We start from the raw sequence: 23,007 nt of genomic DNA, 5'->3' as shown, positions 1-23,007 counted from the left end.
AAGCGTGATTCAGAAAGTGTCACAGTATCACTTTAGCAGCCATGCTAATGCTGCCACACTGTGTTACTTGCTAATTTCATGCTCTACGCAACAGGGATAATTTGGTCCCTGTCTGCCTACCCGCCCGCCCGCCTGCTGGGAAGGAAAAGTGAATGTGCGTTTTTTTTTTTCTTTTCTCTCCGCTACATGATTCCTGTGTCTGTGTTTTTAATGTCACTTCCATCCTTTCTCTTAAAAAAAAAAGGGGGGCGGAATAATAAATGATCATTTGGAGGAACAGAACCAGCCAAATAGGAAGATGAAGGCAAATATGAGCGAAATGTAGAGAAAGAGGAAAAGGCTGGCTTGTGCTGGAGCGAGCGAGCTGGTCCGAACAGATGGTCACGCCGCAGAAGACCACAGTGGAGACATTACAACACTCAGGTTAAAGCCTCCCTTGGAACGCGCACAGATGCCGAGAGGCAAAGGGCAAGAGCTTCCTATTTATCAGGGGGCATTTGGAGTGACCCCAAAAAACATGTTTGTGTCTGTCCGACAGCCTTCGCTTTGCATTTCGCTCGTTCGGACGAGAAAAGATAAATGGGGCAAAAGCTGACAAAGGTCGTTCGATACTTTTCAAAGAGCACTCCGAATGAGGTTAGCGTCGGTGCTAATGCTAACATTTGGAGATGTTTGGCACGAATGTAGTTTTTTCTCTTGGTACATTTATCACTTACAGGCGCAAAGAGACAAAAGCGGTTGATAGCTGCTGTCGTGCTGAAAATTTTATGAGTGGAAAGCGCCACTACAGGTGACAGAGCCTGCCAGAAAACAGGTGTACTATTGTGTGTGTGTGTGTGTGTTTGTGCATGGCATCCAAACAAGCATTGTCAAATCAAATATTTAGGGGTTGAATTACAAGTACACTGTGTGGCTGGGCAACTCGCTCAACCGTCATTTATTTTCCAACTTTCAGAGCCCGGTGTTTTGTTTTTTTTCTTCTTCCCCGGCTTCCGATAAAGCAGCGGGTCTCCGGTTCTCGTTTTCAAGTGTCGTCTGCAATTACCGTACTGTGAATTTCTCTATCAAATCGATTAAACCTACTTGTTGCTCACGACATATTCAAAATATATGTTTCTACAGTAACCGTGCTGACTTTAAAATTCTACTGTACGTATTATGATCAACCCCAACGTTGATAATACTAATAAAATTCTTTCTAATGCCACTATATTAAATAGTATAGGCATCTTTTTTTGTCAACAATTAGCCTCGCCGGTCCCAATTCAACAAATGGTGGCATGAAAGCCAATAAAGTGAATTTGTATTTAATTGCGATGCTCTTCCCGTCTCATCATTTGCACTCCTCACCTCCGCGGTGGAACTCGAGCGCTCGCCGCACAAGGAGCCGGGGCGATGAATCAATAACAAACATTAGGCGTAATTGGCGACGTAAAAAGGAGGTTAACCACCTTGCTAAAGAGTGGGCGCTGCTATTAAATCAATGAAGGAAAAAAAAAAAGGGTTTAAATGTGAAAAGGGCAGCGGAGAGACATGTTTGGAACATGAGGAGGAGTTTAGCCTCTGTCTAGTGTTAGGAAGGAAAAGTGATGACCTGGTAGGTGTCCCACAATCGGATGGTGCATCGTAGCGGCAGCTCCCGCATCAAAAGGTTGTTCATCCAGCGGAAGGCAAACTGCAAGTACTCCACCTCGTAATGCTGCATGTGATGATGCACCGACTCTGCAAGAAAATGATTTCGGGGGAGATTAGCGCAGGAAAAGAAAAATGACTTCATTCCCGCCATCCAGGTGTCGATAACGGCGTACCGCAAACACACAGGTATTGATTATCGCGTGGAGTGTTGATGCGGAGCGAAAGGCAGCTTTGGTATTCATGGCGTTGTCTTTTTTGCTGAATCAGCCTGTCTGGCGATGGATGACCAATTGTGCGGCACTGTCTGAAGGTGCGATGGAGGTTTAGGAACGGAAGTTTGGAGCAAGAAAAATGTTTAAATCATCGGGCAGGCTACTTCCTGCTTGCTGGCAAAAAGTATAACAAAATAAATATTTTTTTATGTAAAAAAAAAAGATTAAAAATACCGCTCTTTATTCAGCGGCTGATAGATTTCGCAGCAATCAAAACCTCGACACTCAATCAACACACACACGCACACACGTGTGTGTCTCATAATAGAGCTGTAATTACTGAGCTGTCAGAGTTTGCGAGAAAAGGCAGTTCGGGGGGGGGGGGGGGGACTACGGCATCGTTTTGACTGACAAGCACACACGCAACACCCCAACGAATATAATTTGGATATCCCAAAATATACATTCCAGCGTAGCTGCCAGAGTAGACAACATGGCCGCCCCATTAACGGCGGAGCTCGGCCGGCTGCCAAGCAACTTTTCGGACAAAGTTAAATGACGCTAATGAACTCGCTCCGTCTCGTATTAGCGACTTGAGTAACCGCGAGGAGGAAGTGCAGGTTGTTAGATTGCCGTTTGTCATGACGAATTATCACGGTGGGCGAGGAGCTAAAATGAAGGCTAACGCACACATACGCATAAACTTATGGCTTTTTAACTCTGGGCTGCCGTCCAGCTGGCACGGCGCTCGCTCAGCACGCTGGGTCGGCTGGTTACTGCGGGCCGAGCGAGGTGGAGGATGACATCGCTCACGGCCGCTGATTGACTGATGAGTCTTGTCTTCTTTCCTAGCGAGGGGGGGCGGAGGCCGCGCCCACGGCTCGTGGCCGGACGGTCAGAGGTCGTACAGTGACGAGTGAGTGTTTCCCGCCGTTGTGCTGATGACGGCGTTTCGGCTCGACTCTCCTTGGTGCGCAGCATAATTGCAAGCGCGCTTCCTCTCGTCTGACCTTTATTTGCTTCGCTGATTGCTGACAAAATGGAAGAAGGTGGAAACAAACTTTTTTCGATGGATGTATAGCCGTCGATGACAGTATAGATTTAAAATTTTTTCCCAGTGTCACTCCAAAATACTATCTCAACCCAACTAGGAGGTTTTGAAAACAATCCACGCTGTGAGTGTGCCTTGCCTCTCATTTGCATAACTAAATTCACCTTTGGGCAATTTGCATGTTAATGAACTCGGCGCTAATGCACTTGCTCGCGACAAATACACAGACAGAAGATAAGGGAGAGATAAAGAGATCAGAGAGGCGTTTTACGCGTGCCGACAAAATGGCTTGTCTTTGGAGGAGGTAGGCTGCCCGGGATGGCGTCGAAACAAGGCAAACAGGACTCGTTACAAGTGGAATAATTATGAGGGGCGGGCAGTGAGGGGGGAGAAAAAAAAAAAAATCCTGTCGCTTTTAATCGAGAGCAATCAACTTCTGTATTCAAAAACGTTTGCGCTCTGGAGTAAATAAATTGCGTAACCGGATTGACAATGCTAGTGTCAAAAAGGCAAACTTCTATCTGATAGGTGCTGGGGAATCAATTTGGAAAAGATGACAAGCCAAAAAAAAAAAAAATTACAGACGCTCAGTCGACAGCAAAGCGAAACGCGATCGCGTAACACAAGATAAAGACTATCAGTGATCTCATTAGGCGCGGTAATGTCAAACCAGCGAGGTAGAAAATGTCCGTGCCCCGGCTTGTGATGACAGGGCACTTATGGAGTAAGACAAAGCGAAACATGCCGAGTCATATTTTTCCAGCCTTTTTTTTTTTGCTGGTGCTATGCTCTCAAGTGTCGCAAGGACATTGTTCTGCTTTGTCTTCATTTATTTCCTTTTAAACCCACATTCACGCTCCAAATGCAAACAATCTGTTTTCATTAATACGCAGAGCGCAAGCGTGACCTGGACACGCGTGTGCAAAACTCAAGGGGAGGGGCGGCTGAGTTAAGTCCTCGCCCTTTCTGGTGACGGCATCGGGGGACATTACAAGGTTATCCAATAACATGGCCATTATACAAAGTCACGCTCCGATGAGACCTGCTTGATATATACGTACGTCTTTTTTTTTTTTTCGTAGCTGGGAAGAATTTCCCCACATCGGATTTGAGAACGTTTCAATGGCAATGCACGAGACTCACCATCAATCCTGCTGACCAGCTCCTCCAGGGCCTTGACCTTCCTCTGGATGCCCGGCTGCGCAAACGTGTAGTTGTCCTGGGAAGAAAGAGCGGCGGTCACATGGGTCAGGTGTCCGTCACATGACCTTGACGCAATCAACAGGTGAAAACCGAACCTTATTGGCAGAGAGCTGATACAATCAAACAGAATGCCATTAAAGGAATACTTGTCATGTCTCTCAGTAATTTCCTGGAAAACATTGCTAAAATTGTTTCCCTGTGCGTTCCGGAACCAATTGCAGATCCAAAACGGTCAGAAATTGCACCATTTTTATTTTTATTTTACCTTCTCCGACGGTTTATTTGTCACGGGAAAAGAGCAGCAGCCATTACGGGTTTGAAGTGCTTGCCAAGACTCGTTTTGCGTATCACGTGCGTCACTCGAAAAGTCTATTAAAAAAAAAATCAGCGTATGGCCTTGAAGACAAAGCGGGGAGCTGATTGTCTGGCGGGTTGGCAAAAATTGAACATTAGACGGAACGAGAACGTGTACAATTGCGAAAAAAAAAAAAAAGTCAATTACGCGTGTAATAACTGCGTGTCGAAAATGCTAATAAACTGTAATAATGTCACAAGGATCATGAGAATGATACGTCAAACTTGCGGGAAGTGCATATGAGAAGGGCCTGTAAGCATTCTGTGGGCGACTCCAAGCACATACACGCACACACAAAACCAGGATTAAGTTTCCTTGAGGGGTCATTTCAGTATGGCCGGAGAACAGCTGATGTGGCAAACCATCCAACAAGCAGAGAGTGATGGAAAGAGAAAATGAGGAGAGGGAAGAAGGGAAGGAGGGGTGATTTAGTAATAAACAGCTCGACTTGTCCTTCAGGATCAGCAGAACGAAGGTGTGCGCATCCCCCCTGAGTTTAGCCCCCCCCCTGTTTTGTTTTTCAATTTTTATCAGAATTATTCTTCCCTGATTGAGTCATGAAGCAAATCAATAGCATGGTTGTAAGAAAGGGTAAAAAAAATACCCATTACATTTTGTTATTATAAGAAAAGTATCAAAAAAGCTTTTGGAGTTCCGCAGGGGTCTGTCGTCGAGCCCTTGCAGTTTAACCTGAATTATTTTTTTTTTTACAGGTCAAATGACTTGATCTCAATTAAATACAGAATTTTTTAAGTCTTCTATAGTCCACATTTGGAGTTAGTATCACAGCCCATCAGTGTTGTTCATAAAAAGAAATTTAAAAATACTCGTCAGATTAATCCTGCAGCTTTTGCAGCTTTTGCAGGTTAATGTCAGGGGGAGTCGAGGAGGCGACCCGCGTCGTCATAACAACAATTGCTTCTTTGGTTCTCGTGACCTAAAATGATTTGGATGAGCGCTTTTCAGAATAAGAGGATAAATTCCCAAGAGCTATTTAGTCAACCTACTAATTCACGAAGCCTCCCTCCATCTATTAATCTGAATCACATTTGCCTTTTGTAATTCGGCTCTATTTTCCAAGTCGCCTCTTCTTCTACACCGGCGTTAATTTGGTGCGCTGCGGTGCAAGCGTTGGAGAGTAATTACATTTGCATTATTGAGGCTGCTGGCTTTAATCAACTACCCTTCTTCTCCGGCTTTCACCTGCTAGTTGTTTTCCCTGCTTTCAGTCACCGCAGTACATTTCCCCAGTTCTTCATTTCTGCTTTATCTCAGAGTTCCTCACATTTGTCCTTTATTTTAAATTATTCTCTTTAATTGAATCCAATCAGGTATCAGATTCCCATTTCACGTCGAGTCTTGCGGTGGTCTTCTAAAATGGGCGGCACTAAACAAACTATGGAGGAAGCTAATCTCGCATATTTCCTATACGTTCTTGACTTCTCCGCAAATCTTGGGCTGTCATGCAAGCGGAAGTGCCCACCCACCCGACCAATAGTTGCGCAAGGTGTCAAAAGCCTCTCCACTGGCTCTCAGCCGAATCAATAGCTCCTCTTCACCTCTAAAGTCCATTCTATTAGAGACGACAATGGCCCCACGCTGGACTCAGATTGCCTTCCATTGTGGCGCCCGATGTCTATCAGCGAGTTGGACAGCGGCGGCGCAACAATGCGGCGAGCGGACGTGGCGTTTGTGTTGCTGAGCGGCAAAGAGACAGATGACAGGTAAAGATAAAGGCTTTACGATAATAGATGCCGCCGTGTTGCGTCGGAAAAGCAAAAGGACAGTGCGGGCAGTTATCGGCGAGACGCTTGATGCATGTCTGTGACAGAGAAGGAAGATTATATAAAACAGGTTGAGATAAAAGACAAGAGCGGAGACAATATCCAAGAGGGATTAAAGGATTTCGCCGAGCGATGGATGGGACAGGTTTCCGAGATGTGGATTGGCTCGCTCATATCTGTCATGGGCTCGCCATTGCCAGGATTGGGCGCCACACATCACTTCCAGAGGGACCAATCTTTTTTTTTTTGTAGCTTCTTGTTTAAAGATGATTGTTTTGGATTTTTTTTTGCACCATTTATCGGGACGTCAAGGACTATCATGGTACCACAAAGCTCTGTTTTTATTTGGAGCCATTCTGGGGGGTATCTGCATTTTTAAGGAGGCGAGTTCCAGACTATAAACGGAAAGATTTAAGATCTTTCGGATACTCGCAGGCAAAAAGTGGTGTCGCGGGGACTCCTGAAGGAGCCAAGGACAGTCTGCTTCGGTCTTGCTACCGTCTGCTCGACATTAGACGGCGGAGCCCTGCTCCTACTCAGAGTCCCCGTCTCGAGCTGGTACCACGGAAACAGATGGTTGCCTTGACAATGAGCGGGGCACGCATGGTTTTTGCCTGCACTCCAAATGAGGCCTTGGATGCAGCTCAGACGAGGAGCAGCGGGAAAGAGAACCGTTCACGCCTTTAATCATGCTACATTTTATGTAACGTATTTGTCAGGTCGCTCGGCGCTGGCATTTGGTTCGGTTTTATTTTACGGAGCGCGGTGTGCCTAATTGTAGTCTGATATCCATATCAAAGTAGAAGGCAATTTCCATGCTGTGCCCTTTATTATTACATTCATATCCCAATGTGACCGTCGCCCCAAAAAAAAATATCCAATGTTCAATCATGGGCTGAATAATTCTTTTAAAAGCCACCGCTCACTAGAATTAGCATAAAAAACCAGGTGTTCATCGGCCGGGTTTGAAAACTAAGCACCCTCTGGGGCGTGCTAACCGTGTAATGGACTTTTTGAACTTTCTGACTTGCTTCCCCTCCACAAGAAACGGAGGTGAGCCGCAAAACGGCCACGTGTGGTATCGGAGGCGCTTTCCGCCGCCGCCTGCGAATTTCACGCCGCAACTTCTTCCGTTAACGACGGATTATAATTGGCAAATTAGCTTGAAATATTTATACCGACGGACGGCGGCGTTTTTTAATGGATGTGGAACCATTGTAACACGTTAAATGAGTTAAGTTGTCTGCGAAGCTCTGTCCAATTTCGCACGGCCCGAGAGTAATTAGACCCGGGTCGACTTAAAAATAGCTCGATCAAACGGCCACGTCGACTCATCGAGATAAGATCCGTTGGCGTTTTGCAAATATTTTATCCTCTAATTGACTCATTCTTGGATTCTTCAAGGGTCTGCCTGGCAAGAAGGAGAGTCATCTTATTGGATTAGCGTAAAGAGCAGACTATTTGAACGTGAGCGGAGAGGATTAGGAAGTTCAAACATGTTTGCGGGGGGAACTCGGCGTTGCTACTGTCAGCTGCCAGTTTGACGTGGAAACGGTACTACGTGCTTATCTTGTTGATAGGCTCGGCCCCGGGATCACGCTCCGGCGCCGGTGTTTGTCTGTTTAACTAGGCCTTCCGTGTCGGGCCAGGACAGACGAGTGCGGGATGCCACTCAATCTTAGACGTGCTTTAATCCATTTGAACAACAAAAGCTTTTGGCAAACTTTGTTTTGGGATCATCGTGTGCGGCGTGAGGAAAAGGCTTAAACCGCTAATATTGCCAATTCAGAACCAACTTTTTAAAATGTGATTTTTTTTTAACAACAGAATTATGCAAAGTTTTATGGATGAGATGGAGTAAAAAAAAAATAAATACAACAAAATTCCCTCAAGTATTTTCAAAGGCATTTTTTTTTTTCGAAGAGCACAGTGATGCAATTAGCCCGAAACAAAACAGCGAGACGAGTTTCGGCGGATGTACGCGGCCGCTTTAAAGCCAATGAATAAATGTAATTACGCAGACAAGACTCCCTTCCTCTCCGCCCCATGAGACGGCCACCTTTAGGACACAGCGTCGTTTAATAGAGAATGTGAGCGGCTTGGAGACGAGGTCAGAGAAAGGATCGCCAACTAATTACGCTGCCGAAGCACTCAGCCTCCGCCGGATTGTTTAAAAAGCATTAGGGAAGGTGGAGGATGCAGAGAAAAAGGGAGGGGGGGGGCAAAGCGGCTTCCCAGATGCATTGTACATAATTAGTTTGGAGCCAAGGTCACAAATAAACACAAGCGCCGAGACGACAGCGTTTGGCGCACACACTGAACACGCGCGCGCCGACGCACGCTCCATTCTTCGCTCTTTACTTGCTCGCCTCGCAACTTCAGCTCGCCTCGCCGCTCGGCTCCCTCCGGAACCACACGGGCACAGTGACTATTAATTTCCAAAATGAATCGCCGACAAATTGACTGTAATGAATGAACGCTCGCGTGCGCGCAAGCGCCGTCGATAAAAGACTATGGAAATATCACAATTTGTAATTTGGAGTGGAAAATTCCAGCTATTCAGAAGATGATTTTTTTTTGTTTGCCCTACCTTCACCTTGAGTGATGTTCTTAAAGCTCAAATTGTTTAAACATTGGATATCAAAGTTACAGCCACATTCTAGAATGAGCAGGAAATAAAATATCTTTCATGGGGTAGGAGAAACAGTGCCAATGAGAAAGAAGAGCCCGGCAGCTCCCGCCTACGTCGGCAGTATCAATAGCCCACACTAGAAGATCTTCCCCTCGGGCAGCATGTAGGTGGAGACACTTGGAAATTCAGCGTGTACAGTAAATTGGTGTAAAAGTATGGACGTGTGTGAAGAGAGTTCCCCAGCCCTTATCTTTTCAACACACAATGACGGCTACGCTTACCTGGATGCCGTCCAGCAGTTTGCTCATGCACCAGAAGCTGTCAGCTTCAATGTTCCTCAGAGCCTCTTCCTGGAGACTGGACACGTCAAAGTTTTCCACTTCTTCCTCTGGAGGAGGGAAATGAGAGAGAGTGTGAATGGAGGAGGAGGAAGGGAGGGAGGTGTGTTAGCTCGAAGAAATTCAGGTTTACTTGGGTCGCCATAATAAACTATTATGAGAAGGTCTTGCGGAAAAAAATGAAGAAATGACGGGGGAAACAAGAACGGACAGGCTGGTAATAGAAATGGTGCTTAAAAAGGCGGACCTCAGAAAAAATAAAAATTCAGGGAAGCAAATGATTAATTATTTTTTTAAGGTGGATGTAAAATGATACACAGGGAAGAAATTATTCAAGCGCAGTCAGCCATCTTGGAACGGGTGACTACAACAGCGGGGTGGCATGGCGTCATTAACGCCACTCGTGCGTGACGGACAGCGCGGGGCTTTGACAGTATTCTGACGAGCCACTGACAGATGAGACGGGACTGATTAAGCGTGATCCAGAGTGGACATGAATGGAGCACACAGACGGCAACAGAGGAAAGGGGAAAATGTTTAGGCAGGTATTTCGGTTTTGTATTTTTTGCAAGACTGCGAGAATTGTAAGTCGGTGAGTAAGGGAGGTGGGGGGGGGGGGGCGATCTGGCAGCTCTGTTGGTATCCTTGGCAACCTGGGTGGAATGTAGTTAGGTTGGTAATGGGCATGCTCAGTCTGACAGAATGACAGACAGGGAGCTGGAAGCAGGCCACAGCTACAAAGCCACTAACAATTGTATGTAGACTTCCAAAATGGCGTCCACGGCCTTTTGATTTAACGACACTGCAATGCTATTTCAGAAGCCCCCCCCCCCGACGACCCCAAAGTTGCTGCGTCTTCCAGTGGGGCGGCTCAGCTCCAAAATGTGAACCTTGACGAGAGCAGATTAGAAGGGATGGCTACCAAGAGTCCAGCGGTTGCCCGGGAATTGGGCAAAGCTCGTCGCGACGGGGACTGAAGCCAAGAATTCTGCCGGGAGGACGGCGAGGCAACAGTGACCCCTGCGACCGCTGGTGGAAAACCAAACCGAGTGTGGTGGGAGAAACAGTTGAACCTGATGTCATTAGTTAAATTCACATCCAGGCACTTCAGACGCGGCCTCACGCTTGATGAGGCTCAAAGGAAGAAGCTTTGTGGCGCCACCGTTTGAGGATTTAACACAAACCGGCTAACTTGTCACGACGCACTTGATCCGCCGGCAAAGTGGAAGACTTGCCGCTCGTTCGATAATCTAACAAGCATTTGGCGGGGAAAGAAGGAAAAAAAAAAAAAAAACTCCAGTCGGGTTCTATTAAAACACAAGAGCTCGACTACTTTGGATTCCGTATTACAATGGAGGTGATAGCTCGTGTGACATTTGTATCCTCGAAAGCTCGACTTGCAAAGACATCCACTTTACAACGTTGTTCATTATAACCAATTTCCCACCCAAGTCTTTGACATTATCCCGTGTCTCCAAGCTGTTAGCCTTCTTTTCTCGTTGCTGTCTCGACTGGACACAGGTTGAGTTGCCTGCCAAGCCCCAGGGCTCATTTCCTGTTTGTCCTGGCGCATGTGGGGGGGGGGGGGTTGGTCAGGCAACATGTCCATCGAGACCAACTGCTCGGTCGCGGCCAGCTGTGAGCACTTGGCACAGCCTGGCACGCGGAGCCCGGGTCACACCTCGGGAGACGGAGCGCCGGCGCCGACACGCACGTCGCCATCTGCCCTCTGCGGGCCACAAGGTAATGTGATGTAAAATGATAAAAGACCTAATTTAGCCTGATGTCACCATAAAGTCATGTTTTTTAAAAAAATAAAAATAAAACAGCATCCTGTTCGACAATGTTCCGCGGCTTCAAATTAATCCCCGGCAAAGCCGTGTAGCAAACCATCGGGGAGCGGCGCCATTGTTTAAACGGAATCTCCCCATCCATAAGATTAAAGCAATTGGTGCAGTCACTAGTTATAATTTACAGTGGCGGCTCAGGATTAATCCAATTAATTGAATGACTTTCTATTAAGGCCAAGATTCGAAACATGTTACTCTCTCCTTGCCACCTTCAAAGTGCAAAAAGCTGGAGGCCTAACACTTGCAGATGAGACACGCTGCTTGTGAAACACGCGAGCCGAGGGTTACGCAAGGCGCTCGCGGTACAATTAGTGCCGCGGCGCCATGGTTAATGAGAGACGAGGCTTTTTCCAGAGGTGGCGTTCGAGCTGTCGTATCGTTAGGAGGCGAGATGCGGCGTCACCGACGCGTTGACTCACAGACGGGATGTGGGGAATCGCAGCGGGAGGTTGCCATGAGATTAGGCCGACAATAACGTGAAGATACAGAGGTGGGGGGGAACGCGGCGGGTTCTCGAGGTGTGTTTGTAAAGTCTTCCGAAACTTGAGAGGATAATCTCGACTCTCCAGAGAAATAAGCCGATTAATTTTATGCAGAGCAGCATCTCCCCCCCCAAAAAAAAAGACTGCCAATTGACCTTTTAGCTAAAACAGACATCGGACGTACAGACCGGCCAATCAGAATGCCCGTTTTAAGCCCACGTTGGACTTAGCAACCGTAACCAAGGGCGGGCGGGTCTTGGTGTGAGCTCAGTCCACGTGTCAAACTTATTCCAAGTCGTACAAGTAATAAAGAAACTCTTGAGCCATAAAATCACCGCATCTCACATTTTGTGTGCGGTAATGCCTCAAGCACATGCAACAAAATGGCAGACCGGCGCCAAAGCTCTTAGCGAGATAATGTAAGTCCTTGACATGAAATGCAATACAGATATTAATACGGTATCTGTCTACGCGCAAGTACATAATGACCCACTTACCCCGGGGTGAGATTGTTTCTTGGAAGACGAGTGTTTAACGCCGAGTATGATGCGCCACGTTAATTGAGCGGCGAAAATATCTCCCGCCCCTTTTTTTCCCTCAAATATGCTGGCAGATTAAAACAACATATACAAAAAGGCAGTATTATTTTTTTTTTTTTAAGCAAAGTAAATCAGACTCCATAATACAGCGGACACATCTGGGAGCTGACAAGAGTTTTTTTTTTTTTGGAGATCCTGCCGGTGAAGTCCATTAAGTCATTACCGTGTGTAATCTGCGGCTTTAGTTTGGGAATAAAAGACATTAGGGGACGTTATGGGGAGCAGCAGACACGTTTGAGGATGGGAAAAGCGAAGCTGAAGGGCGATGAAATGCCTCAGCACAGCTGGACTCGATATGTCTGACGGTCTGTTGTTGTTGTTGTGTAATATTATTTTTTTTTTCCCGCGCCATCATTGTCCATTTACGGCAAACGCATCTACGCAAATCCTCCTCGGTTGAAATTTATGACGCAAGCGACCCAACTGCCACGATTGTGTCGGTTGCATCCAATTGCATCAGGTCAAGCGCGACGCATCCAAAAGATAAAAAACATGTTTTTCTGTCCCGATCGAGTGGCGGTGAAAGAGCGAGCGACGGGAAAAGATCTGAAGCCAGTTTCGATTTAAGGCTTTTTATAGTCAAGTAATTAACTTAATCTAAAAATATTCAATACCCCCACTTATGATTATTCAGTCGATAAATCACTCTTTGACATAACTATTTCGACTGCGCTCCGCTTTTTTTTATCAGAAGGAATGAGATCATATCTGCTTACGACGCGGGAGCGAGTCTATCGAGTTACGGATTTATAAATCCTGTTGTGAAGCCACTTGCCGTTGGAAATAAACCTCCAATCGCAATTTTGTCCCTTGATTTTGGAAAAGACGCCGCGGCGACACAACCGCGAGCCATTACCGAAAAGGAGTCGCAAATGGGAGCCGACGTCGACGAGGCGACTCGTATAAAGTGTTATGAAAAGACAGACGTTGCGGCGATTGATGGGTGAAGACAGAGACTTGAGGGTCAGAACCGAGCGGCTGATTCAATTTCGGCCGGTCCCAGTCCTATTACTTAACTCCAGAAAGAGGGTGATTGCATTCTAAAGCCTATAGAACATTCCGGCGAGGCAAAGCTCGGGCTGTGAGAGTAATACAAATTGGGGGGGGGGGGGCTAACTGTCTGGGAGAAGACAATGCTTTTCGCAGAGTCAATAATCTCATTGAATCATTAAAGATGGGAGGGATTAGAGGAAGTAAAGGTAGATAAGGAACAAGCAACCTGGAGCCGCTCGGCGCCGTTGAAATATAGGATCCAGACCGGGCAAGAATAGATCGATGTATAGTAAATAATAAAAAAAAAAAAAAAGACATGTTGCACCAAAAAATGAGCTCATTCACATTCAATGGAGTTTCTTCGGAGAAGGCTATTATAAAAATCTGGTGGCTATGAAATTAATGTACAATCATCCAAGTCGACGGCTCGGTCTTAGCGCTTTCATCAAAATAAGTTCCAATTCAGTGAGGTGTAAAGATTTTAAATTTGAGGGCAAAGGGAGGACTCGGAGAACTCGAGATGCATCAGGCGGGCTGACAAGTTTGGGTCGACACCCCTTTTTTTTTTTTCCATTAGTCAATCAGTGCTCGGCTATTTCGATGGCCTTGAATTTTCCAGTTGTCAGGCGGCTCGTGCTTCATAGACGCTACGTCAAGCGCGGCCAGCCTTGAAAGCGCTGAGCCGGCGGTTTTCCCAGCTGGTACTCAACGTCGCTTAAAAACTGAGCAACAAGTGACCGCGTCGTTGGATTACGGAAAAAGAAAATACATTTTAGTTGGGTGGAAAAGTACAACTTTTAGGAGGAAGTGACAGATTGCGTCTTTTTTCCGGAACAGCTATCTCACAAGGTCATGCAAAGTATTATTATTACCTAGAAGCAATTCACTCCTATCTTGTGTGTCATTAAAATGATGTAGATGGAGCAACAGCGTGCCGCGGTGTCTGTTGTGATATTTGCACTTGGAAAGACAATTTATTCAAGGTCTGCGATATAAAAAAAAAAAATTAAAAAAAGGACAAAGGGGGAAAGACGTATGATGTATGTTTGCTGGGCTGACTCAGCCATCGCCACCCTAAGTATCAAACAATTATGTTGACGAATGTCGTGAGAGCTGGAACAGACAAAAAGCGAACAAAATGGCTGACAAATTGGAAATGAGAGCGCTTTTAAAATCCATTTCTGCTTTGATAAGCAAAGCGGCTAAATTGCTTCACACTCCAGGTGGATAAACAGCAAATGTTCCGTGTGGTCTCTAACGCACCACTTGTAACACAATACTCATCGATAATTAAAATGAGACTCGCGTTCGTGGAGCTAATCTTCTATGAAGCCAATTTTTTTTCATTTGATGTTGAATGCCTACGCGGGAAAAAAAAATAAATAAAAATCCCGACAACAAACATCGTGTGTTGTTCGCGGCTCATCAGCGCACGCCGCACACGCGGGGAACCGAGACGCGGCGTGATGCTTTGAAGCCCGGGTCTCGGTTCACGCCCACAGAGGCCGGCAGAACAAACGGAGGAAGGTGGAGATTGAAAGAGTTGAAGGGGGGAGAAAAAAAAAAAGCAAAGAAGAAAAGATTTCATGATGAAAGTGTGGAGTAATAAGTCGACATCGCTGACGTGTGAAAATATTCGCCTTTAGGGATGCGCCGATACAACAAGTGTTTACATTCGATACTAAACACGATACCAAATACCGATACTTATCATTAATTCTCACAATTTGGATGCAAATGCGCATTTATTGCAACTTCCCTTCCGTATTTAAAAATTGTAACGCTCTATACCGCCGTGCTAAGTGCAAAAATAAGCCCGACTAAAAGTCCTAACGAAATAGAGAGTCCGACCTCTTGCATGCAAGCTAGCACTTAACGTCGGGACCCTAATGTGTCTCTTGCATGCGAGGTTCCCCGCAGAGCATCCCGACTTCTATTTCGAATGGATTGAAAGTTGGAGAAAACAAACTGAAACAGATTAAGGCTACAAAATAAAAAAAAATGACTTCATTAAAAAATGAACATCAGTGTCAAAAGCTAACTCTTATCATGAATGTTGAAACAGGGTCGCTGAACCCTTTGTGTAATTCGATTTTTTTTTTGTTGCTTCGAGAGGAGTCAATACGGTGAAATTAAAAATAGATTTGAATCTCTCAGCTGCTCGGGGAAGCCAATTTCAGACGAGCTATTTTCACGGGAGAAATTTCACTTGAAAATATGATGGAGAGAGAATTCCCCGAGTTGGCCCTGAAGCTGTTGAAAGAAATACCGGAGCGCCCCGATGTAAGCTGCGGTGATGAAGCAGCAAATGAACCCTGAGTCCTCCCAGCTAGGAAAGGTGAAAGGTGTCAGGGGGAGACACTTGCAGCAGAGGGTGGTTAAAAAAAAGATGGCTGACACATTGGTAAGAAAAGCGAAAATGAAGTCGAGAGGGAGCTACTCACCGATGTACTCAAAGACGTAGACCACAAAAAAGGGCGTGACCAGGTCGTTGATGCCTTGCACGTAGCCGCTGGCCGGGTGGCGGATGGCCCAAATGAAAAGGATCCGCTCGAATATCTAAACGAAAAGCGGAGCGTCAACAATTGCCTGTTCATTGCCGACGGGGTAAAGAAAAAAAATAAAAAAAACACATCAGTCTGTGTAAATTTGTGAGGCATGCAAGGGGGCACTTGTGAGCAATAAGAATAATATGAGGCATGCCAAGCTTGCAAAATGAAATGGAATTAAATAGGAAGAACATTGCTTTGCGCTGGGAGCCTGGCGGAGAAAACACTTTTGATTTATTAGCTACAACATTCGACCAAAAAAAAAAAAAAAAAAAAACTCAAGTAAACAACAGAGAAACTAAGCAGATTTTTTTTTTTACCGCAATACTTGATGTTGTTCGGGCACGGTCGTTCCTGTTCATGTTTATTTATTTTTCCTCCCCATCCCCGATTTGAGTGGTCCAACATTTGCTGTCAGTTCAGGTGAATTAGAGACGAGCTGGCTGGGCTGGCTTTTGTTTTGCTCGAGCGCAAATGGATTTCCACGGGGGAACACATACATCTAACCGGCACCTTTCCCGCATCGGACCCATCACGTATTTTTTTTTTTTTTTTAAATATATAGGAGAGTATGTCATGTTGCTGTCACTTTCTAAATAACCTCATAGCTCATTGTGTTAAGGAAAACAGACACGGTGATATGGCTTGGATTTTTTTTTTTTTTCTTTTCCGCTCTTTTAAATAAGTCCAATCACAGTTAAAGCAGTCAGGGGTGATTGTAAGCTGTAGCTCTCCCCTTACCTGCCTCCGCACGTTTATCAAAGCCCCATCCATCAAACAGGGAGGACGCTGGTGCCAGCAGAAAGGGGGGGGGAGGGGGGAGCGGGTAATGGCACTTTGCTTTTCATGCCGCCTCAAAAGCTGACATGCATATTTCACACACAGAGGAGCTTCAAGTGAAAAAGGCAGCAGCCGCTGCCCACGCAAGATGTGTTACGGGCAAATAAGCCAACTTTGGTGGGGGGGGGGTGTAAAAGACATGTCGCGACAAGCGCCTTGAAATGGAAGCAAATGTTGGCTTTTGTTTGAACCCGAGTATTCAGGGCTGCATTTTGGACTAGGGCCCAATTTATTAAATCTAGCCATTTGTCCGAATAGGGTGGGGCAAACGCTACAAGTTCTTGAGCTCGTCTTAACTTTACGTTGAGCTACGTATTACCATTTTCCCTGCACCGCTTAACGAAGACTAATAAATCCTAATCTCGTCTGGGCGGGAAATATTTTTAGACCGACTCTCGGTATCCTGTGAACTCGTCCGACTGGTTTGAAAAGCAACCAAACACTTAGGTAGCACTTACGAAATCCCGCTTGGATATCCCGCCTGGAATGGAACAGACTGCCGAAATTTCAGCAGAGCCCCGGGAGGGGAGGCGGAGGGGAGGTGAGGGGGGGGGAGGTTTTTGTGCCGCAGAAAACAAACAACCGAATGAAATGAAGCAGAGGTGATTTTCAGGTGGCACTGCAGCGAGCATAACCATATAAAAGGGCCCTTTGGAGTCTGTTGCATATGCGGGAGGGAGGGTATTTCAAATCAGTGCTTGTGGCTTTCATTTTGAAAGCGAAAAAGGAAAGGGGGTGTGGGGGGGGGCTTGTACGATATGGATCATCATTTGATATTTCCCAGCCTTGACTTGTATGCTTGACAACGGAGGGGGCAAAAGGTATTTGCGACGGCTAATGCGCTTCGACTTGGCTTTGTGTGCATGCAAAAAAAAAAAAAATGGTGCAATACACCCGTGCATCTGCCTTAATGAGTGTTTGTGTGTGTGTGTGTGTGTGTGTTTAGAGATGTGAGCGCCGGCCTGGCTACCTCATTAGCCACAAGCCTTGTTTTTATTCCCCATGTGGCCGCAAGTTCTCAAATTAGTCTTTTGCGTGGGGGGAAGTTCTGATCAAGACCAATATATAACCTTTAAAGACTGAACATTTAGTCTTCGCCTTGGTTTTAGATACAGCTATTTAATTTCAATTTAACCTTGTCGGAGCCTTCCAAAAAAAAGTTTAGGAGCTCTTTTTCACCAAAATGAAGAGAACAAACAAATAATGTTGGGGCTGATCTCACCTCTTGGACAGAAGCTTGTTGAAAGAGAGGAATAAGAGGATTAGTTCTCGGTATGTCAATGTGAATCTGCAGAGAGAGAGAGAGAAGGGAGAGAAAAACAAAAAAGACAAACTGAAGCAACGGGCAGGTTAGCGCGGATCAAGCGGCGGACAGTAAGTGTGCGATTGAAGGCACACTAATTTCAGAGTGTGCCCTAGCGGCTGAGCGACATGGCAGGCGGACAGAATCGTCAGAAGGGAGGAAAAAAAAAAAAAAAAAAACGATGCAGGTCAGCGGCTGGAGGTGAGCCCAGTGGGACAGTCCAGATTGTGCCTGATTTTTTTTTTTTTTGAAGGATGTCGTGGCTTGTTACAGGCAACCGAGTCAGGATGGAGTACTCGTGGTCCTGTCCAGCCTTACCTCTGTCACCTTTGGTTGTAGCACCAAAGACTCTGGACTCATCCTAGGAATATCTATTTGGATCTGACATGGGGAAAAAAACATTTTAGACACAAAAACATGCACCCGTTAGCGCTCCTCTTCAACGTTCTCAGCTATTCAGACAAGCGATAAATTAATTAATTAAAAATAAACTCAATAAATAGGGCTGGACAAAAATGGTGGTACCCCCTAATCTTCCAACTGGGTGACAAACTATAAATAAATTTAAAAAAACAATTCCGTCAAATTAAGTGCCAGAAAGTTGCACTCCTTCACAAGAAAAGACAAAGCGGCGCTCAACAAGTTTGCTAAAGTCAAAGAGATGCTTCAAGACACCATTCCAAGTCATCACCAAAACAAGCCGGCGAGAGACTTGGGCGAAATTGGATGAAACACGACAAGGTGTTTCTCTACGGACGGCCCACTGAGATGTTTGTTATCGGTCCCAATTCAACCAGACAATAAACGAAGAGAAAGGAGTTGTTTTCAAAGCCAACGAGCGGTGCTTGTTTTTGTCAAATGAGTGCCTGAGTTGGATCACATGGCCTCACTTAGAAGGAGGCCAAACCGAGGGAGAAAAGCACTTTTGCTCAAATAACTGGTTTCGCTGATCCTGCTACACACACACTCAGACTTGCTCACACACACAATTGTAACTCCTGTTTATCCCTTCGAGGAAATCTACGAATACAAGCGTACCTGTCTGTACGTGTCCTGATGGTGCTCGTCATTGCGGGAGTCGTAGTACTGCTGGATGAAACCGAAATATTCCTGTCGCTTCCTCTGAAGGACGTTCTCTCTCCTTTCAGCGTTGGCAGGCAGGTAACCCTGAGGAAAGTCACATCGTATATATTTGGACAGATAAGTCACCTCTTCTGCTCAAGTGCCTCTTGGGTATTTTTTTTTTTTTTTAAAGCAGATGGGGTGTGTTCTTAAATCGCTATTAATCCAAAACCATAGAATATTTATATTTTTATTTATAATATTTTTTATATTATATATTTATTTATTTATTATATTTTTCTTGGTAGTGCTTTTCACAAAAATCACTAATTCGCCCACTCGTAGCTTTCACATCAGGTAAAAACAACTTCAAATATTTTTATTTATAAATTCCGACAGTGTCCAAATAATAATAATAGGCGGTAGCAAGTTGGCGGCTACGCTAACAAACAACTCGGAGCGCGCAAACACAAGCAGCACCCACTTGGGACTCATTAAATTCTTTTAACTCCTACATCTGCCATTCATTTTTTTTTTTTTGGTGTTCTCTCTTTCATATGTGTGCGTCAGTATAATAAAATAGCATATCTTTTTATGTTTTTATTTTAAAGCCCCTGCTTTAAAGTGTCAATAAAGTGCCCGTCTCGTCTCCCAGGTATGAAGAGCGCGAAGCAAACTGAAGACGTGATAAACGACAACGCGACTTTTGGCTCGCTGTCGCTTACGCGTATAAAGAGACGGCAAACTCGTGGCGCCCTTTGAGACGGTAAATAATTTATTTTCAATCTTTCCAACAGAAGAGCTCAAGCATAATCCCGTGTCCACATGAATAAACGACAAAGTACATTGCAAGCGGTAACTAAATCAGACAAATTAGACGGGCGGGATATGGAGGCCATCTCGCAGTTTATACCAGTACGTCGGACCAATTACGAGCTCCAAATTGACCGTTAAAATTATCTACGGCTCTCTTAAAGCACTTTGACAGATGGAAGGACGTCTCCACCCGGCAAATGATGTCATTACGCAGCCTTCAGACACCGTAAGCCTGCTTTGAATTGTTGATATGACTATTAGCTTCTTTTTTTTTTTTTTTTCTCCAAGACGCTAAACAAACAAGGCGGACCCGGACCGCATATGTTCTGTCTACCTGTCACGCAAACGGGCCAGGTCCTAATTGGTTGAAAGGGGAATCACGAAGGTTGGGGTCAGGGGTCACGGCGGGGCACTCGCGTGCGTGTATGAGGTTAATGGAAAGCTCAGCGGAGGTCGGCTGCTTTACGGCTGGATGGGAGCGAGCACCTGCGTAGTTAAGTTTTAAGACGAAGCCTCCGCTTTTCAAATCATCAAATATTTCACACGGTAAAGTGCATTACTCAGAGAAATGGCGCGGGGGCTTAAATTGAAGTGGCTAAATTGGAATTTAGTTGTGGTCGGCTAGCTTGAAAGGGGTGTAAATGCACGAATGTGTTATCCGCCCGCATCAAAAAATAAAAAAATCTCAGCCTTTCGTTGTCCTCCTCGGAATGCAGAAGCTTCCATCTCTCTAATGGATCTTCCACTTGAAAAGCAGAGAACTGTAAATACATGTCGGGGAATCCATTCGGGGACTTTCAAATGAAGCGGCTTCTTTTTAACGAAGCTTTTGCACCATCCAAATTATTTTCGACTCGGGGAGTGAAAACAAATGGTCCCGCTAAGGGACAGGGTAAAAGTTGAGCAAAAAACTTTGTGTGAATTTATTCTTGTCTCTTGACTGGAGGCCTCAATATTCATTTCTTGAAACTTTGTGCATTTTCAAACACACGGCATACAGGAGAAAAAAAAAAAAAAACTCAAAGTAATGACAGATTATCAAGTCGCATTTCCTCATCAGTTCTCACTATTATTAAATTGCGGGAAAACATTCAATATAGTGACGATTATTTTTTAATATGTATGGTTATTATTGAAATAACCCCCTTATTATTTTAAACAGAACTACACCAGGACACCGTCTACTATCATTTTCCCTCTCCGCGCCGATAATGTAGCATATTTAGACGATATTTACCGCTGGTTTTATTTGCCACCGGGTGCTTTTTTGTCAAATTCACTGCGGGGGTGTTATTTGGACACGTGCGGGAATATATCATCGACGATTTAATTGACCGGGTGGAGCCAATCCGATATGGTAGAGCGGCTTGGGCAAATACGCCATTCCATATCTGATTTAGATTTGCATACAAATACTTGACGATTTAAATACGATTTAAGACGGCTTGGTGTTTTCGAGTCCTGGATCAAGATAAAACTCGCGTGAGCTTTTTATACCGTGGGTAATTTGACCAACTGAATTATATATATTAAGTGATTTATTCAGCAGGGGGGGGTTTCCCGACGAATAAAATAAAAGTGTTTTCCACCGAGTGTAACCGAACTAGCGGTTTAACGTCGTTATCTGTAAAAATCACTCCCGCTGCTTTACGATACATATCATATAAACTCGGCGTCTTATCACAGTTCAGACAGCTGGTTAGCTTTTTTTTTTTTGCACCCCCCCCCAATGCGTCACATTTTTGCAGCCACACTCCATTAGCAAATGTACATATTGCCACGGGCCGCCATTCTTTCACAAAATAGAAAAGTCATTAAATCCATTTGCCTTTCACTTGGGGCTCGGACGCCGAGCGCTCTTTAAACAAATGGAATGAGATGGCGTTGTTTTCGGAAATAATGGGAAGTTCAAGGCGACGCGTTTTGGATCGCCTGAGGAAGGTTGGGGGGGGGGGCAACCTGTGGAGCCCCTCGCTTGCATAGTGAAATGAGGTGGAGCATTTTTTTTCATTTCCACGCTGAATAATAACGTCGTGCTGCGTATCGCTCGGTGTAAACGTCGGGGCCGCTGTGGTGGGATTGCCCGGCTCTCGAGGCGAGGGGGGGGAATTTGTTTCTCATCTTTGTCAGGTACAAAAAAAATGCCGAGTGGAAAGGAAAGGAGGGGGGAGGGGGGGGTTAAATAAGACGGTGCATGCTGGTGAGCAGCGGAAGGGCACAAGGGACATCAGCGGAGTGAAGTTTTATTAGGTGTCTCTAGCAAGTTTATGGCATCCAGCGAGGCCTGCGAGCCCGAGTGTGTGTGCACAGATTGAGAATAGATTTCCGCCTTGATCCCTCCGATCCATCTTGCCATCCGACGGCGGCGCAGACAGGACAGAAAAGGCAGTCAAGTGTTATGACATTCCGGAAGATATGAGTGCTTTTTGGGACGCCGAGCTTTAATCCCAGCTTTGGGTTTAACCCTGTGATAATTCATACGCCGAGATCAAGGTCTCTATTGGAATCCTCGCCAGGTGGGCTAGAAAACACATATTTAGCTTGTTGGAACAGTGAAGATAAACATTTTAAATTCAAATAAACCTTCTCACCAAAAATGGTAGTCATTGCTTATGGGTGAAACAAAAAAACTGTGAATTAATTTTGAGTTGAAAAATTGTGAGTGAATCGAATCAAACTGTATCTTCCCATTTTAAAATATAATTTATAGTACGGACAAGTTCATTCATATTTTATAACGACACGTATTTCAACATAACTTCTACCAATTATTGTAACTCATTATTTTATGAAATAAATGGTGATCATTTATAATAAATCCATTTTTAATTGGAATTGAAGACTTGACGTGACCATCGTGTATACTGCAAAAATGAGTCTCTTCTTTTTAATCGAGTAATGCAACATTAAAAAAAAAAAAAAAAAAAAAGAAGAAGCTTAGGGCCATTTTTCCCTAATGTACTGACTAATAATGACAAAGCTTTGGACCAAATGGAGAAGAACTTGCAGACGAAAAGGTCAAGTCATAATTCCATTGCCTGCTGTGTTGCTTGTGTGCCCGAGCCGACTTCCTCCTTTCATTAACATTCATTTCTCCGCAGGGAAGCCCTTGCGGTTGCCTTTATGCAAGCACGCATATACTCAAAAACGTGAGGACGCTTGCCATACTGTGGCAGGACGCCCTCAGTGCCCCCCCAGTCAGCTAGCATCATGCCAGCTAGCTAGCGCCGCACAACACAGCCAGGCGCTCACACCTTTAATGGCATCTTTTCTGCGGCACATTAGCTATTGTGCGGTAATTAA

The 23,007-nt window shown here is 45.1% G+C and overlaps 1 protein-coding gene and 1 long non-coding RNA gene across 7 annotated transcripts in view; one reads left to right on the top strand and one right to left on the bottom strand.

The window, feature by feature from the left end:
- The window catches only part of tbc1d22a (TBC1 domain family, member 22a), a 44,874-nt gene that overhangs the window by 8,518 nt on the left and 13,349 nt on the right, over nt 1-23,007 (bottom strand). For 2 of the 5 annotated variants that reach the window (XM_049761334.2, XM_068649542.1), the window contains exons 7-13: nt 18,865-18,993; nt 18,145-18,207; nt 17,746-17,811; nt 15,579-15,693; nt 9,154-9,260; nt 4,042-4,117; nt 1,595-1,722 (exon numbers count right to left, since the gene is read on the bottom strand). In XM_049761334.2, coding sequence (XP_049617291.1) covers nt 1,595-1,722; nt 4,042-4,117; nt 9,154-9,260; nt 15,579-15,693; nt 17,746-17,811; nt 18,145-18,207; nt 18,865-18,993 — 684 coding nt within the window. The remainder of the gene's footprint in view (nt 1-1,594; nt 1,723-4,041; nt 4,118-9,153; nt 9,261-15,578; nt 15,694-17,745; nt 17,812-18,144; nt 18,208-18,864; nt 18,994-23,007) is intronic. The other 3 variants (XM_049761338.2, XM_068649543.1, XM_049761335.2) reach the window with 2 other exon arrangements.
- Nucleotides 3,106-4,253, top strand: LOC125992385 (uncharacterized). Of its 2 annotated transcripts, XR_007489597.2 has the most exons (3): nt 3,107-3,202; nt 3,792-3,893; nt 3,981-4,253. It is a non-coding gene; the product is annotated as an uncharacterized lncRNA (long non-coding RNA). The 2 variants fall into 2 exon arrangements; XR_011086170.1 differs by having other exon boundaries at nt 3,106-3,893.

Source organism: Syngnathus scovelli, chromosome 22, assembly GCF_024217435.2.
Source record: "Syngnathus scovelli strain Florida chromosome 22, RoL_Ssco_1.2, whole genome shotgun sequence".
NCBI classification, from domain to species: domain Eukaryota; kingdom Metazoa; phylum Chordata; class Actinopteri; order Syngnathiformes; family Syngnathidae; genus Syngnathus; species Syngnathus scovelli.
Note: the sequence above shows the minus strand (reverse complement) of the source record. Positions and strands in the feature narration are given on the sequence as shown.